Source organism: Hemitrygon akajei, chromosome 9 (genome assembly GCF_048418815.1).
Source record: "Hemitrygon akajei chromosome 9, sHemAka1.3, whole genome shotgun sequence".
NCBI lineage: Eukaryota > Metazoa > Chordata > Chondrichthyes > Myliobatiformes > Dasyatidae > Hemitrygon > Hemitrygon akajei.
The window spans coordinates 137,550,095-137,568,474 of record NC_133132.1 but is presented as its reverse complement, the minus strand read 5'-3'; the positions used below and the strand labels follow the sequence as shown (position 1 = coordinate 137,568,474).

Below are 18,380 nucleotides of genomic sequence, written 5' to 3'. Positions count from 1 at the left end.
CTTATCCGTGATTCTGCTCTTCTGCATGTTGCTTATACCCTGTTCATCATGAAAAGTATTCACTGCAAGTGTGAGGATAAACTTCATCTTGTGCACTATGGTTTGCACACAAATTCAATACTGAAATTCTATCTTGATAATTATACCTAATGGCCATGACAGAGAAAAAGAATCTGGTGCCCTCCTGGGGTATGTGACAAATGAACTCTTCTCAGGCTTCCAGCCAGGTACAGGTATCAATTATAACTGATGATTCAATGACAGTCGCTATCATTTTCTTCAGAGATTATGCTTGGGCATGCCTAGTCCAGTGTTATTTATACCCCTATAGTCCTTCCTTCCTGATTGGTTAGTCATCATCCAATCAGGTTTCTGCTCTCCCACCATATTTAATATTAAATTCCAGTTCTTACTTAGAGCGAGACCTTCAACTTTGTTAAAATTCATCTCCTGTAGTTTTATTTCAATGGCTTCTTTCACCAGGTGGTCCTGAAAGCCATTGGCTCAGTACAGTAGTTTCGAACCATCAAAGTCAATCCTATGGCCATTGTGAATGCAATGTTCTGCATTCATCGATTTCTCTGGGTAACCCAAACAGTTACACCTCCTGTGCTCCTCGATGCAGGATTCCACCTTGTGTCCCGTCTGGCTGATGTACGCTGCTCCGCGTTCACAGGGAATCCTGTAAACACTAGTCAACCTGAGTCCCAGGTCATCTTTGACCCGCATAAACTGTGATTTGAGCTTCCTTATGGGTTTGTGGATGGCATTAATCTGGTATTCTTCAGGATCCTGGTGATTCTACCAGAAACCGTGGAAATATAGGGAAGACAGGCAGTAGCGATTGCTTTCATCTCGTTGTTAGTTTCCCCAGAGCAGTGTATATTGGCCAGACAGGACGCATAGTGGAAACCCGCATCAAGGAGCACAGGAGGTGTATCCGTTTGGGTTACCCAGAGAAACTGACAGTAGCAGAACATTGCATTTGCAATGGTCATAGGATTGACTTCGACAGCACAAACTACTGTGGCTTTTGGGACCACCTGGGAAAGGAAGCCATTGAAATAAAATTAAAGGAATAGGATTTTAACAAAGATGAAGGTCTTACTTAAGTAAGAACTGAAATTCAATTGTAAACAGGTTGAAGAGCAGAAACCTGACTGGATGAGGACTAACCAATCAGGGGGGATGGACTACAGGCTATAAACACCACTGGACTAGATATGGCCAGGCATCATCTTTGATGAAAATGGCAGAATTTATCATCGAAAAGTCAGTTAAAATCGATACCTGTACCAAGCTGGAAGCCTGAGAAAAGTTTATTGACCATGACAGAGTTTCAGACCAGACACTGATTGTTGTAGAACACAGATCCTTTGAGATATGGCAAGTACTTGAAACAGGTTTCTGTTGTTTTAAGGTGCCCAATAAAACAGCTATCACTGTGTTACTTTTTTATTTACATTTTAGAGGGCACTGGCCGCCTGTTCTTTGAGTTTTACCGTCTACTTCATGAAACAAGACCCAAAGAAGGAGACAACAGGCCATTCTTCTGGCTGTTTGAAAATGTGGTGGCAATGGGTGTCAGTGACAAGAGGGACATCTCGCGCTTTCTAGAGGTAAGTTTCTTAAAAGCAAATATTTTCTCGAGTCCTATCAGATAAAATTATGAAATGAGATTGCTGTTCACTCAATCAAAAATAATTACTGTGCATGTATTTTATTTATACACTTTTTAAAGATATAGATCTAAATTATAATAAAAATAATTTATAATAAATGCAAATTGCGAAGAGCTAAAATTGGATACTATCACCTAGCCTAATATGCATTTCACAGTTGTAGTTCATAACATGGAATTAACACAGCTAAATTGTCACATGACTCATCTTTTTAGTTGCATATTGTTGATGCTTCTTAAAGACCAGGAAGAGACAAAGCAGTGTTAAGAAGGTTTAGATAATCATATACACAGCAATGCAAATAGAAAGTTTTCCTGCCATCTTGTCAGAGATGTCAGGTCACCATTCATTCGCGAATACTCCCCCATTAGTGGAGAACACGCGGCATAGGTGACAACAAGGCTTCGCTTCCTGATGAGCTCAGTGCCTTCTAAGCTCACTTTGACCATCAAAATATGGAGGAACCATCATGAACTCCCACAGACCCCAATGATCCTGTGATTTCAGTCTCTGAGGCCAACATGCAAGTATCCTTCAGGAGGGTGAATCCACAGAAAGCACCCAGCCCAGACGGAGTACAGTAGAGAACAGCTGCTGATGAAATCTATCAACTCCTGCCTGAGAAGCAACTCGGATCAGCTTCAATTTGCTGACCAGAGCAAGAGGGCCACAGCAGATGCCATCTCGTTAGCTCTTCACTTAAAATGTATTTGCAGAAAGTATTAGATACAGTCCAGCCCATCATTGGTAAAGCCTTCCCACCATTGAGCACATTTACATGAAATGCTGTCAGAGGAAAGCAGCATCTATCATCACGCCACCAGGTTCAGGAACAGTTATCGCCCCTCAACCATCAGGCTCCTGAACCAAGGGGGCTAACTTCACTCATCTTCACTTGCCCCATCACTGAATGTTGCCACAATCTGTGGACACAATTTCAAGGACTCTTTATCTCATGATCTCAACACATATTACTTATTTATTTATTAATATTATTTATTTATTTTTGTGTTTGCACAGTTTGTGGTCTTTTGCTCACTGGTTGGTGCAGTCTTTCATTGATTCTGTTATGGTTATTATTATTCTATTATGAATTTATTGAATATGCCTGCAAGAAAATGAATCTAGGGGTTGTATATGGTGACATATATGTACTTTGTTAATAAATGCAATTTGAACCATAATCTATGTTGCGATCAACATTAATTATCTAACAAAAGATGATGTACAGACAAAGGAATCAGCATTCCTTTACCTGTCAAATTAAGAATGTTCTCATGATATCAGGGAATACAAGATTGTTCAAGGTAAATAATGGCTGTATTATTCATTCATGAATGAAGAAAGTGTAAACTATGGGAATTATTTTTCAGCCTTAATATTATACCTTTACATGAAGGCTATATTTCATTCAGGTAAAAGGGTATACAAAGCAATCTACGCAGCATAGTGAGGCAATTCATTCATATGCTGTAGTCATATACCATTGTTCTTTCTTATAGAAACTGGTTTTCAGTTATCAGAACAAACTTCCTATAAAGAAACTCTGATCTCTGCAATGCATTTTCCCACAATTTATTATCCATCATTATCCACTTACATATCGCTTTATAAATACAGTAACTCCTGCAATACTTATTGAGCCATACAATGTTTACAAAGAAGTAATTTTTTTCAGTCTACTGGGCACAGCTGACTGATAACACGAAACCTGTGCTGTTGTATGGACATCGCTTCCTGCATCTTTCCTTGGGTGGGTTTTGTTTCACTGTGAAGCCCACAGTTCTTTATTTGCCCCTGAAACAGCAATATTTTTTCACAAATAAGAGATCTCATTAAAGTTTCCATCTCGGGTGATTTTTGAGAAGTTGTTTAGCTCACTGCATTGCTGTGTGTAGACGCACAGTAAAGGCAGTAGTGAACCATTGAATGATTCTGCACCTTGGAACAAAATCAAAGAGCAGTGGATAACTGGAGGTTTCAAATATAAACAAAGCATTATGCCCCCATCCGCCATTTTCATTCTTTGTGGACTTCATCTGCCGCCACACAGACACGCGAAATGATTCCAGTTTTGTGCTCTCAACTTCCAGCAACATATCATTCAAAGAGAGTTCCCCAGCATAAGCATGGAAAACCAGAACCCTTATCACAGTCAGCAATGCTGAAGTAGAGAACTCTATCATGAACCTTGATAGACAATGCCCTGTCCATAAGAACCCTCACCCCTTATGGAAATGCAGAGGTTTTGGAGAAGAACTTCCTGCAGACCGGAGATGCTTTCTAGTAGAGCGTTCAGTATGTTTCAAATGTGCACACCAAGCAAAAAACTGTAAATACACTGCACTGAGTGCAACAGTGACCAGCACGTATCATTCAGGGCCGGCACCTTGGGCTATAACTGGTTCCAGCACACCCACAGCAGAGCACGGTGGGGAGACAGCTGATCATCCATCAGATCTAGCTACTTCCTCATGCACAGAGGTATGTGGGAAAGGTTTCCAAGGCAAATCCTGCTCTAAAATAAGTCCAGTCAACATCTACCCAAAAGGCCATCCAGAACAAAAACCAAAGGCATATGTGATATCAGATGGTCAGAGCAATGTGTCATTGGCAACATCAATATTCTTCGACATATTCAGTATTCAAAGTTCTGTTTTCCCTAAACACTCTAAAGACATATTCTGGAACATCAGAAGATACTGGAAGAAGAGCCAGTGGAATTGTTATAGAGTCAATGGGGGGAAGGGGTTTGAGTCTGATTACCCTTGCCAACCCCCTGAGTGAGACCATATTCCCAGCAACAGGGGTAAAATCTCTGAAGCTGCATGCGGTCATTCACATCTTAAGGACATAGCTGACAACATCCCCACACTTGAAATTTCTGCTGAGGTTCTGCTGTTGCTCAGCAGAGTCACCATGATTTTTGCCTTTCACCCTATGCCCAGTAACTGGACCTGGTTTGGGTCATAGTGGGTGAAGTCTGCCTCGATAGTACTCATCAGCCCACCATCAGCACAATTCAATGTCCTGGAAAGCCAGCACCAAAGACAATTCAGACCCGGTGAAAGAGGAATCCGTATGAAAGAGAAGATAGTAGGTAAGCAAACCAAGCACCCTGAACACTTACCTCTGCTCAGTCAGATTTAGGGAAACCGGCCGTCGGTCGCTCAGGAGGTGAATATAAGCCAGCACATTCCATCGAAGATGAAGTCTTCCTTGAAATCGTGAACAAAGAGTTTTCCAACTATGAGTCAAGCAGTTGGGCAACTCTTCTTCCTTTCCACCCTCCACAACTCCTATCAACCAACAGAGAGGAGGCCCACAGTCGACTCGTGTCCCTCAGTGGCACAGTGAGAAGGAAACCAGAAATGAAAGATCATTACATGGAGTTTATGGAGACACCCTTCAAATCCCAAAAATGAAAACTGGTATCTGCCCAACTTTGGTGTTTAACACCCCCAAAAACAAGCACAAATGCCAGTTGCCTGTGATTCAACTGCACTTTTCTAATGCACGTCACTGAACAATGTGCTCTTGCAGGGTCCAGACCTCAAAAAGTCTGTTCAGGGTCAGCATGTACTTCAAAACTGAGTCTGTTGCAGTGGTGGTAGACATTGAACAAATATACAACAGCTTCCCAGTGAGAGACAATCATCAAGACTACCTCAGGTTGTTAGCAACACACACAAAATGCTGAAGTAACTCAGCAGGTCAGGCAGCATCTATGGAAATGGATTAACAGTTGAAGTTTTGAGCTGAGACCCTTTTTTCAGGACTGGAAATTAAGGGGGAAGATGACAGAATAAAAGGGTGGAAGGAAGGGAAGGAGGATAGCTAGAAGGTGATAGGTGAAGCCAAGTGGGTAGGAAAAGTAAAGGGCTGGGGAGAAAGGAGTCAGATAGGAGAGGAGAGTGGACCGTAGGAGAATGGGAAGGAGGAGGTAACCCAGGGGGAGGTGATAGGCAAGTGAAAAGAGGTAAGGGGGGTCTTAAGGACATAGCTGACAAGATCCCCCACTTGACTTTTCTGCTGAGGTTCTCCTATTGCTAGCAGAGTCACCGTGATTGGCACATTTCACCCTATGCCCAGTAAATGGACTTGGGTTGGGTCATAGTGGGTGAAGTCTGCAAGTGAGAAGAGGAAAGGGGCCAGAATGAGGAATAGAAGAAGAGGGGGGGAGGAGGTGGGATTTTTTTTTTTGCCAGAAGGAGAAATCAATGTTCATGCCTCCAGGCTGGAGGCTACAAAGAAGGAATATAAGGTGTTGCTCCTCCATCCTGAGGGTTGCCTCATTGTGGCATAAGAAGAGACCATGAACCAACATGTCAGAATGTGAATGGGAATTGGAAATAAAATGTTTGGCCACTGGGAAGTTCCACTTTTGGTGGATGGAGCGAAGATGCTCAATGAAGCGGATTCCAAATTTAAAATGGGTCTGACCAATGCAGAGGAAGCCACTTCAGGAGCAGAATAGATTTGCAGGTGAAATGTTGCCTCACTCGGAAGGACTGTTTGGGGCCCTGAATGGAGATGAGGGAGGAGTTATGGGGGCAGGGGTAGTACTTTGGCCATTTACAGGATTTCCTAAAGGTTAACTTGCAGGTTGAGTCAGTGGAAAGGAAGGCAAATGCAATGTTAGTGTTCATTTCAAGAGGACTAGAATATACAAGTAGCGGTGTAATGCTGAGGCTTTGTAAGGCATTGGTCAGGCTGCATTTGGAGTATTGGGCAGTTTTCGGTTCCGTATCACTAAATACGGCATTGGAGAAGGTCCGGAGGAAATTCATGAAAATTATTCTGGGAATGAAATAGTTAACATATGAGGAGCATTTGATGACTCTGGGCATGTACTTGCTGGAGTTTAGAGGAATAAGGGGTGTCTCTTTGAAGTTTATTGAATATTGAAAGGCCTAGATAGAGTGGATATGGATAGGATGTTTCCTATAGTGGGTGAGTCTAGGACCAGAGGGCATAGCTTCAGAATAAAGGGATGTTCATTTTTCAAACTGGAAGTCACTTACCAGAGCATTTGCCCAGCTCTTACATATTGCCCATTCCTTTACCTGAGTAGCCAATGGGCGGCCTTTGCAATGGTTGGCACATTTGTAAGTAATCTCTCAGTGCAGAGCAGCTGAATTGGGAAAAGTTTAGAATTCTTCTCGTTGTTCAAAGAGAGGTTTGTTCAGAGAAAGTGCAGTGCATTACAAAGCAGTAATCGCTCCCAAAACAATGTTATCTTAGTAAACCATGCCCCTTTCTTGACTGGGGGGCTACTGCAAGTTGGAGGAAGTATTAAGGCACAACTCGCTTCAGAGTTAACTCACCCAATCATTATTCTAGGTGAGCTCCATGTCTCCTCACTTCTCATTAGATATTACATCAAGCAAGTATGTCATCAAGACCAGCATTTTCAAAGTGAGAATGGTTAAAGACTGTGTAATAAGGCTGTTAGCATGACCGGTCTCTGAGACTATTCTTCTTTTGCCAAAGACAGTAAAATGATCGTTTGACTTTTAGTTTCAGAAATTAAGTTTGACATCCTATGGATGCCAGGCAGGAACTGTTCAGGCTTCTAGCTGCACTGTTCACTTCGTATGAGCATCACTTCCTATACATAAGCTGTCTTTATCTTTTCTTTTGCGGGTTGTGATTCGATTTGAACCACACGATGAAAAGACATACATCTCCATCCATTCTTTATTTGCCTTTGAAACAGTAATATCTTTTAACAAGTAAGAGATCTCATTAAAAACTTAGAAGAAAGCTTCCATCTTGGGTGATTTTGAGAAGTTGTTTAGCTCACTGCATTGCTCTGTATAGATGCCCAGTATGTGCAGTAGAAACCCATTGGGTGATTTTGTACCTTTGACTTGGTTTAAAAAAAGAATGTATTTCTGTAAAACAAGATTTTAATGATATTAGATTTCATTCAAAAGAAGTAGAGGGACTAGACCATATGACCCTTCAAGCATGCTCCAATGTTTACAAGAACATAGTTGACCTTCTTCCAGTTCCATCATTTTTGCCATATCTCTTGATTCCCTAAATACGCAGAAAGTGATTGATCTGTTTTTAATGAACATTATTAAGCACATATAGAACATTTAGAACTCCAAGCACTCACCTGCCACTGGGTAAAAAAAACTCTCCCCCATCGAATTCTCAAACTGCTCCTGCTGGTCTTAAACTCCACAGAGTGGAGAAACACCCTCCCTGCATAAGCCTATCAAGCCCTTTAAGAATTTTCCAATTATCAGTGAATTTTTCTAAATTCCACAGAATACTGTCCTGGTCTACTCAATCTCTCTTCATGTAGTGCAAGCTTGCCATTCCAGGAACCAGTCCAGTGATTCTTATGGCAGATATATCCCTTCTTTGGAAAGGAGACACGATTCTCCAGGTATTTTCTATACATATCCTAACCAATTGCAACAAATGAACAACTCCTGTGTTCATTTGTATAATAGCAGCAAATACACTGGTTGCTCTCTTAATTACTCCCAACATTTGCATATTGTCATCCAGCAAGATTCAATATACAAGAATTGTAGATATCTTAGGACATTAACCCTACCCAATCTTTCGCCATTAGCCAACTGCCCTGTTTTTGTTACCCAAGTGCACCTCACTTTTTCCACATTATATTCCATGTGCCATTTTCTCATCCACTCACGTAGTTTGTTAATAACCCCTTGAAGCTACTTTAGATCTTCCTCTATATTCAGAGTCCCACCTAGTTTGGTATCATCAGCATATTGGAAATACACTGATTCAACTCCTTGATCAAACTTGTTGATGTAGATTTTGAATAGATGGAGCCCATTAGTCATAGCCTGCCAATCTGAGACAATATATTCATTGTCATTTTTTGCTTTCTGCCCAATAGATTGCCAACTATTTCATGGATTTTGACTCTCAGGGGCTAACCACTGATGGGGTAGACTTGCAGTACCCAACGTTCCTAGAGTCCAGCATTGTTTTGCGATCATAAAAAACAGTCTGGAAGGCTGTAATACCAGTATTTCAGATCAGGAAATGTGACTATCATGAACAAAATTAGTGGATTTAACAAAACTGACCTTGTCTGTGTAACTTTGTTAAAGGTTTCCTATAATGAGCTATTCACCTTTTGTCATTGACCTCTGCCAGAAGGCAATGAATTCAGCTGTATGCCTAGCACAACTATGTTGGATTAAAAGTTATGGGAAAAAACATACTACTTGTGTTCTTCATGTGCATTGTCAGTGACCAGAGCTTCATGCTAATAGTATTATGGAATGGGAAAGGTGACAAGAGAAGAAAGAAGTTTTCACTGGAAGAGTTTTGTTCAGTTTCATGAAATTAATAAATTTATTTTTCCTTTTCTTTTTAATAGTGTAATCCCGTGATGATTGACGCCAAGGAGGTCTCCGCTGCCCACCGAGCCCGATACTTCTGGGGTAACCTTCCTGGTATGAACAGGTTGGTGAAAGAACGGTGAGGGAGCCATACTGAGAATTAGCCAGTGGACAGCATGACACAGTGAGACTCAGTAGAATATTCTATCCATGGACAAAGAACCTCTTGTGATGGAGCATAGATATCCATTTGACCCTAGTTTTAATTCTCTGCTTATTTCTTCTGCAAAGCTCCTTTTGGCAAGAAATATCCTGTTCTGTGTGTATGCTCCATATATTCTGAATGTCAGATAGGTTGCATGTTGACACTTATTGGTCAAATTTCCTATTCCTGTGGGATACCCATCTCTGAAGTATATTCTATCTTGACTATGATCTGGTGAAATTCTTTGGCAAGTTGAAAGCAATAGCAAAGACTGAAACTGTGAAGTTCTTGCACACTAGTTAAGCCTAAATTGTCAGTGTTTCCAATTACTGTACTTGACTATGTCTTTTATATGTTCATCCTTTATGCCTCACAACACAGTTTCAGATCCTAAAGCACAGTGTAACGTGTATGTATCTCTGGAGATATATTTGTGGTTAATAGTTGAAGAACTTCTAAATCAGCATGTTTCATAAATAAAAACAAAGTACTAGAAACATAAAGAAGGCCAGGCAGCATCTATGGAAGGAAATCAGAGTTTACTGAGAACCAAACATGTTCTACAAATCCTTTAAAAACTTCCATCATTAATCCGATTCTCATGATGGGCATTTTGATGATTTGTAGGGTTGACCATTTTAAATTATAAAGGAACAATGAGAAGATCTGATCATCTTGATAGTACACATTGATGAAGGCAATTACAGGAATGACTACCGCCTTACTTTTTATAAAAAGATGTTGGTGAAAACTAAAACAAATTACCGATAGGTGATGGATAGGCACTGAAATAATTCTCACAATTCTGTGTGGCTGACTAATGCACAGATCTATGCATACCAATCAACTTAATGAAAACATCAACAAAAATCAACCTCCTTCTGTCGTAAGTCACAGGAATTCAATGGAACTGAATCCCTCATTTCTGACTTATGTGTCTGTTTCGCTACCTTTCACTATTTCTATATCTTTCTATCTCTCAAGTTTTCATTGGCTCCATGGAGTAATGTTTAACTTTTTCCATAAGTCTAAACAAAGGAAAACTCAGATCAGTTCTCCGTCATATGTCCATTCTCACTGAACTCTATGGATGAATATCACATTTTTGATTATTATCTCTATACATCTCAATATAATTCTGAGATTTTCTCTCTGTCTTTCTCTATTCTTACGTGGCTCCTTCATCTTATTTTTCCACACTGCAAATAAGTTCACATTACAATGGTAAATGCTATGAATTGTCCTGCAAACGTTTTTGCTACAAAGCATGCGTATGTGTTAATGTGGCTTGGTTTGTATCCTGGAAGAACCCTAATTGCCACAAAACAAGTTTACTACTTGTCACTCATCTTGTCTTGCTTCACAGTAGAAACAAATGCCCAAAATCATGCTCTCAAGCCCAGAGCCTTAGTATATATAATTTCAGTTTTGACTTCCTTCTCTGCCTTTTGCCCTTAGAGGCTCTGAGGTATATTTCAACGGGCTCTCAAAATCCTTCTCATCATTATTTTAGTGTTAGCACTTTTAAAATTATACCTCTATAATAAATGCTAAATTTATATTGTGATTTAAGAGGTATTGTTTTATTTCTTTGATTCATATGCTAAAATAGTCTGTATTTAATTTTTTAAAACATGAACACTAGAATTGGGCAGTAAATTGAAGAACACTCAAATATGAGAGCTGGGATCAGAATGAGCAATAAACCCACATTCATTTGAGGGAGTAGGGTAGGCTGCTACCTCATTACTGCAGTTTCAGCAACCATCCAGTTCTAACCATGTTAATCATGACAGTCATTGTTCAATTAGTCATTCAACACCTAAACAAATAGCTTCAGATTCAAGTACACTGAGAGCATACCGACTTACTGCTTTCTGAGAAATTTTGATTAAGACACTGCTTATAGATAAAGTCAAATGGTGCATATTTCCTTAAATATAGATTATGCATATAAATATGTATCAGTTGTGAAATGAATATCATGTTTATAATTCACTCATGTTTCTAAGTTCTAGAATTGGCAAAGAAGGAGTGTTGAGGGGGAAAGGGAGATGTAGGAGTTTCAAAGTGGGAGAAATATGGAGGAGTCAGTATGATTTTAAATTTGCTGTTTGTATTCCTTATATGTCATAGGGTCATTTTACTGGCCTACAGAAAGGCTTACAAAATAATGAAATAATCCATTTCAGAGAGAGAACCATGCTGTTTGTAAGATTGTCAGCCTCAAGAGATCAGTGTATATTCCTCCTCATTCAGTAGCATTAGCTCTATTTCTGACAGACTAACACCCTTAATTCAGAGGCAACACGAGTGAATCTGCAGATGCTGGAAATAAATAAAAACACAAAATGCTGGCAGAACTCAGCAGGCCAGACAGCACCTATGGGAGGAGGTAGTGACGACATTTCGGGCCGAAACCCTTCATCAGGAGTGAAGTAACATGGGATGGTTGAGGGGGGATAAGAAGTGGGGGGAGGGATGAAGTAGAGAGCTGGGAAGTGATAGGTTAAAGGGAAATGGGCTAGGGGGAAGGTGGAGAATTATGGGAAATAAAAGAGAAAGAAAGGTAGGGCTGGGGGGAGATTATAGTGAGGGGGGGGAAGAGAGAGCCGAAAGTTTCAGGGCTGAAGAAATAATAGGTTGGGAGCAGAGAGAGAGGATCTCGCTGAACTCCCGTCGGAGAGAAGATCTGAACTTCTTCAGTGCAGGCATCACTGGAAGAGACTTCGCAGTAGTGAATTCAAAGGCAACACGAGTGACTCTGCAGATGCTGGAAATAAATAAAAACACAAAATGCTGGCAGAACTCAGCAGGCCCCTGCCCCCCCCCCCCCTTACCCCATCCCTATCTATAATTTTAGTCTGGTTCTCTTTCTCTCTCTTCCCCCCCCCCCCCCACTATAATCTACAGTCAAGGAAGTGTTCGCATTCCAGTTCATTCAAAATTTCAGTTGTGAATTAATCCATCTCGTTCTGACCTTTGTCAACAATGGTGCTGAGGGAAATGTGATGTGGTAAAATTATACGATCCTTGGGTAAGAACTGCAATTAAAAATAGAACAATTAGGTCTTTACTGCTAAGAATAGATCTTTTAGTGGGTGACTTTATTTGGTCAACTATAAGTACAAATAGAGCAGTGATCAAATATTAACTGTTTAAATGTGTTCAGAAGAATAATTTCTTGACATCAAACAAAATACTTGGCATCTGCTTATTACAGTTTGGATGCATTGGTGCGTTTACCCATTTGGAATAATTTAACAGCCCATCCTTATTTATAAGAACATACTCTTTTGTAAAATCAGCTTCTCAGTGTCCTTTGCTTATCAAGCACTAGCTCCTTACTAAGGGGCCTGTATGAAAAAAAGGTATCTGATATTTTTTTATCAGATACTTGTTTCAACAAAGTATTAAACCTCAAATCATTTTGAAAAACACAGCTCATTTTGAAATTACCAGTTTGGAGATGTTCAGACTAATTAGCTGTAAGGCTGAATAGTTGAAAACACTAGTGATTAAATCTGGGACTTATTGGTAAATTACTACCTGAATCAAGAAATTTAAGTTCCTTATTTGATTTTAAGCAAGTTCATAACTGTTTTTGTTATGAGGTAATAAAATGTGTTAAAAGTAATTAAGCAGCTTTTGCAAATTCATACTACTAATTTCAGAATTGATAGCTATTCTTGCACAAATGAGGAAGGCAGTTGTGTCTTTACATTTGGCACCAATTACTCCATTTAAGCAATACCTCTTTAGTTTATTTGTGCAGCTAGTATGTACTAACGTAACCATTATTTCCAAGTCTCCACTTTTCTTGACACAATTGTTTTACGTACTTCATTGTTCATTCATAATCACCATGCAGACTTGTTATTTCATCAGTTATAGAAAAAAGAAACAAAATTACCACACAGCACGGTTTGGTATCCAACTTGCCTTGGAAACATGTGGTTGATGTTTACAACGAGAGCTAAAAGTTAGTAAATATGACAGTAAAAGCCATTGACATTTGCCCACTTACAGGTTCTTGACCCTGTGTTTTGAACTGTAAAATGTGTTTTGAATGTATGTCATCTGACTGTCATTGGTCATAATGTGATAGTGGAAAACTGATCAACTCTTCTTTTTTTTAGACCACTGGTTGCCATGTATAATGATAAACTTGATCTTCAGAACTGTCTTGAGCATGGCAGGACAGCAAAGGTTAGTACAAACTATCTGTACTCAGTTTTATATTGTTGGATTGAATCATAGGGGAGACCTTGCAACCATCACAGGCAATCAGTTCTAAGATGATTAAAAATTGAAATCACATGGTGTATTAATTTCTCTCCTACACTTTTGTTCTTGCAGCTGTCCACAATCTCTTCCTAACAAGCTGATAAAGTAGTCTCCAGTTTCTTTTGTCATTTATATCTGTTTACTAGGAGATAAAAATATGGTATCCATTTCCCCATCTCCTTTGTAGAAATACTGTATATTAATTCACTGGCTGCTACATAATAAATCCAAGTTCCTCTGCGCCCAGGGAGAAATCCCAGGCAAGGACTTCTATTAAGAAATAAGTAGCCTGGTATTAGACTGAAGCAATGTAGGACTGAACTGGTGCACTGCTGATTTAACTAGCTGAGACTTGATGGTATTGTGCTCTACTGAACAGAGTGCTTGAGAGGAGTGTTTAAATTTAACCAAAATCATGCGTCACACTGACAGATCTGATTGGGTACTCAAAATCATATTCAACATTTTATTTGTGGATTGGACAGGATTAAAATGCATACGGAGTCTATTCATGTTAGTTACCTTGGCCACCTTGCCACTTAGCAACAGAGTTCCATGATCCCAAGGGAAACTGATAACAGCATAATAAATTGGAGGCTTCATGCCTTCCTTATAGAATAAGATATATCACAAGAAAAAAGAAATGTGTTTTACAGGATTCCAACAATTTCACTTTCGAAATATGATGTTTGGCAACATTGTCTAATATTTTCAACCATCATCATAAATAAAAAAACTGAAGCATGTGTGTTGAATAGAACATAGAGGGATAACATTCATTTTCTTTATTTGTGCTGCATGTTCACTATTTTACCCATCACCTCCCTAAAAATACCTGAATAGCCCTGTTTATTTTCTCCATTGGCCTGTAATTAACAAATATCCATGTACTATCCATATTCTTCTGTATTTACGTTTGCTGTTTACTGCTGGGAAGTAGCTGATGCTCTAAACTGAACTTCCCGTCAGATATCATTACTTCTCCATGATATCATGATTTGCATATTCTGTTTTTGTTCATATTATCTCTGTAAGGTTTTCTACAAGCTGTTCCCTCATGCTGTTTTCACCATTTCCGTAGGGGTGACAAAGAGCAACTGAGAGGCCATATTAAAAATACAAAAATATCTATTTAATATTAAAAACAATAAATGATCCTTTAGATCTGCTTAAATGACAAACTGATTTGCTAAATGCTTTTGAAATAGTTTGAAAACAACATTAGCACGAAATTGGAAATTAATAATTCACCATTGGATTCTTATCAAGACCTTGATAAGAATTTCAATAAGATATGCTGTAGTAAATATAAATCACACATGTCACACCTGTAAAAATATTGTTTTCAATTAATTTTGCTGGTTTATTTGCCCATCTTTGCTTTAACTTTAGAAGTCAAATGGTACACCAGCTGGATTCAGACTTCAACAAAGATGAGAAATAAATCACAAAGATGCTGCCTTAAATTTACACCAGTGCACCACTTGCTATTTGAATTAAACTGAATCAAATGTTTGTAGCCTTTAGATCAATCTTGCAAGTACATATATGTCACCATATACACCCCTGAGATTCATTTTCTTGTGGATAATCATGGTAAATACAAGAAACACAATAGAATCAATGAGAGACCACCCCCAACAGGATGAACAACAATCAATGTGCAAAAAAAACAAACTATGCAAATACAAAAAGGCAGAGAAAAGAAAACAAAAACAAATAGGTAAATAAATAAACAAGCAAGCAATAAATATTGAGAACATGAGATGAAGAGTCCTTGAAACTGAGTGCAGTTCAGTGGGAACAGTTCAGTGATAGGGCAAGTACACTTGAATGAAGTTAACTCCTTTGGTTCCAAAGCTCAATAGTTGGGGAGGGGGTAATAACCAGGCGGTGCAGATCCTGAGGCTCCTGTACCATTTTCCTGATAGCAGCAGTGAGAAGAGAGGATGACCTGGATGATAGGGGTCCTTGATAATGGATGCTGCTTTCCTGTGAGAGTGCCCTGTGTAGATGTGCTCACTGGTGGGGAGGCCATTAACCATGATGGACTAGGTTGTATCCAATACTATTTATAGGATTTTCTGTACAAGGGCATTGGCTTTTCCATACCAGGCTGGGAAGCAACCAGTCAACATACTCCCCTCCACACATCTATAGAAGTTCATCAAAGTTTTAGATGACATGTCAAATCTTTGCAAACTTTGAAGAAAGTGGTGGCATCGCCATGAATTCTTCGTAATGGCATTTGCTGGACCCAGGCCAGATCATCTGAAATGATAACACTGAGAAGTTTAAAGCTGCTGACCTCTCACCTCTGATGCCTAATGAAGACTGGCTCGTGGAACTTCGGTTTCCTCTTCTTGAAGTCAACTTAAATATGGCATTGAAGCTTCATTGTCCAGATGTTTCATGATTGAGTGAAGAGTCAATGAAATGGCATTTGCTGTTGATCTGTTATGACAGTAGGTATATTGGAGTAGATCCGAGTCACTTCTCAGACAGGAGTTGATACTTTTTGTCACAAATCTCTCAAAGCACTTCATCACAGGGGATCAGTATAATTGAAGCCCACGTGAAACAGCTCGCTACCTCAGACTGCCAAAGCGAGAGCCAGTAGATCAACACAGGTCTTTAGTACTCAGCTAGGTACCTTGTCTGGGCCAAATGCTTTCCGTGGGTTCACCCTCCTGAAGGATACCCTCACATCGGCATCAGAGACTGAAATCACAGGGTCATCGGGGTCTATGGTTGTTCCTAAAGATGCCTCCATATTTTGGTATTCTAAGAGAGCATAAAAGGCATTCAGGTCATCGGGGAATGAGGCCTTGTTGTCACATACTGTATGTCACTTGGTTTTACTTTGTAGGAGGTGATAGCTTTCAAGCCCTGCCACAGGTGTCGAGCATCCTTCAGTGATTCAGGTTAGGTGACAATATTTGCAAGGTCTCTCATTTTTAATAGAATGTATAACAGAAATATTATTAGTAGGTGTTCAATATTTTCTGCAAGGTACTGTGGAATATAAAATCATAAGACCTAGTTCAACTATGAAAATGACATATTGTGTGAACTGAGTACAACTTGTGGTTAATTAAATGAACAGCAACCACACTAAGTTCTGAGTTTTGATATAGGTAGTTTAACAAAAGAGCAATAGCATGCACAAGCAGTCAGGAGCAAGGAACACGAGCACTCCCAGTAGTAATTAAGTATGAAAAGGACACACACATATGCAATTGGGTGCAGAGTATGATTGTTTAATGTGCCTCTCAAAAAGTCAGATTTGAATTCCTGAACATGCCTCTCCAAAAATGGAAACGAGAGAATTAAGCCAAGAAAAAGTTTATAATACTTTATAATGTATACATTAGAGCCATGCAAATTGTCTCTCTGGAAGGAGAGGTATTTGTAATGCATTTCTAGGAATCACTATTTCTAGTATCTGGGTGTTTCTTGTCTGACTATCTTTTATGATATTTGGCATTACTTTCAACAATAACAGTTATCTCAAGCAACAAAATTCTTCAAAGAACTGCATATAATTTTTTGTAACTTATTGTAACTCTTTACACTATCTGAAAAGCTTGTTTAAACCATACTTTGCTGTTGGTATGTGTCATCACCCTTTAAGAAAACTTAAAGTTATAAGAAGAGGTTCATATAAACAGTGACACAAATCAAAGGAATTGAACGTGCACTGGGGCAATTCTCTTTGCTGATGTTCCCTAATTATAACTGCTTTAGTCCTTTGTGGCCAAAATAAAGAATGCAGTTACATACCAGAGGCTGAGTGTACACAGTGCTTGTCCTTAGATTTCAAAGTCTTTTAACATTACACACTTAACCCTGATGTCAAATAAAGTAATTTGAATCAAATTTTACTCCAGGGAAAGTGTTCTATATTTCCATTGTCACCATACTTAAGATTAAAATCAGTGGACACTTTTAATCATTTTGTGGCAATGAAAATGGTTATTTGTAAACCGATGGTCCAAATTTTGTTGTCAGCAGTGGGCAGTGACACTTCACACACCCAAAGTTACAGTCAGATGAATTCCCTCATCTGACAAGATGTGCTGTTTGGCCTCACCTTCAGAGATCAGCATTCACAGTCAAGCAAGCTGAGCAGCTAATTAGGTTGATCAATTCAGCTAAGAAGGGAAAAAACACTGATTATAATAACATTTAATTCGTTCACAGTATGTGAAATATAGATTGGTATAGACACAAGATTTAAATAAAAGCAGATGGCATCCCATAATTGGATTAGATTTTTTTATGATCAAGGCATGATTAGAAACTCCATCTCATTAATCATGTTGTCACACTTACTTTGAAGTAGATAGTGTATGTAAACTTGAACCTCACATCAAATCACAAATTTTTCAATGATTTACAAAGACTGCACCGCTGAACTCAATAGAGAAAGAAAGTATCGGTGACAACATATGCTACGTTTCCACATTTAATGCAATATGTACAGGATCATAAAGATAATGCTATGTACTACATAACATGACAGTGAACAATGACAATTTCATCAAATTTACAGACACAAATGTTGGCCCATTATATTTCCAGCATTTTTAATGGTGGCGTACAGTAATGTTCAAACATTTCTGGAGAAAAATCTATGAATAGTGTCTGCTTTTATCCCTTGAGTTCAACTTTTTCACTCCTTATCACAATTAGACAATTAAGGAAGCATTACACTGATTATCTGATTTGTCACTTACTGTGTGATACAGTATGCACTTCAGACCTTGAATTTTTCTTTTGGTAATGAGGCAAAGACACAAGGTGTTGCACAGGGTGGAAAAAAAAACCTAAGAAAAAGATGTGCTGTGCTGCAAAAAAATATTC

At 39.0% G+C, this 18,380-nt stretch overlaps 1 protein-coding gene across 16 annotated transcripts in view; it reads left to right on the top strand.

Moving 5' to 3' along the window:
* Window positions 1-18,380, top strand: part of dnmt3ab (DNA (cytosine-5-)-methyltransferase 3 alpha b) — a 483,274-nt gene that overhangs the window by 433,933 nt on the left and 30,961 nt on the right. For 13 of the 16 annotated variants that reach the window (XM_073057071.1, XM_073057068.1, XM_073057064.1 and 10 more), the window contains 3 exons: window positions 1,471-1,619; window positions 9,061-9,161; window positions 13,367-13,436. In XM_073057071.1, the coding sequence (XP_072913172.1) occupies window positions 1,471-1,619; window positions 9,061-9,161; window positions 13,367-13,436 (320 nt within the window). Of the gene's footprint in view, window positions 1-1,470; window positions 1,620-9,060; window positions 9,207-13,366; window positions 13,437-18,380 lie in introns of all 16 variants that reach the window. The other 3 variants (XM_073057067.1, XM_073057075.1, XR_012100314.1) reach the window with 2 other exon arrangements.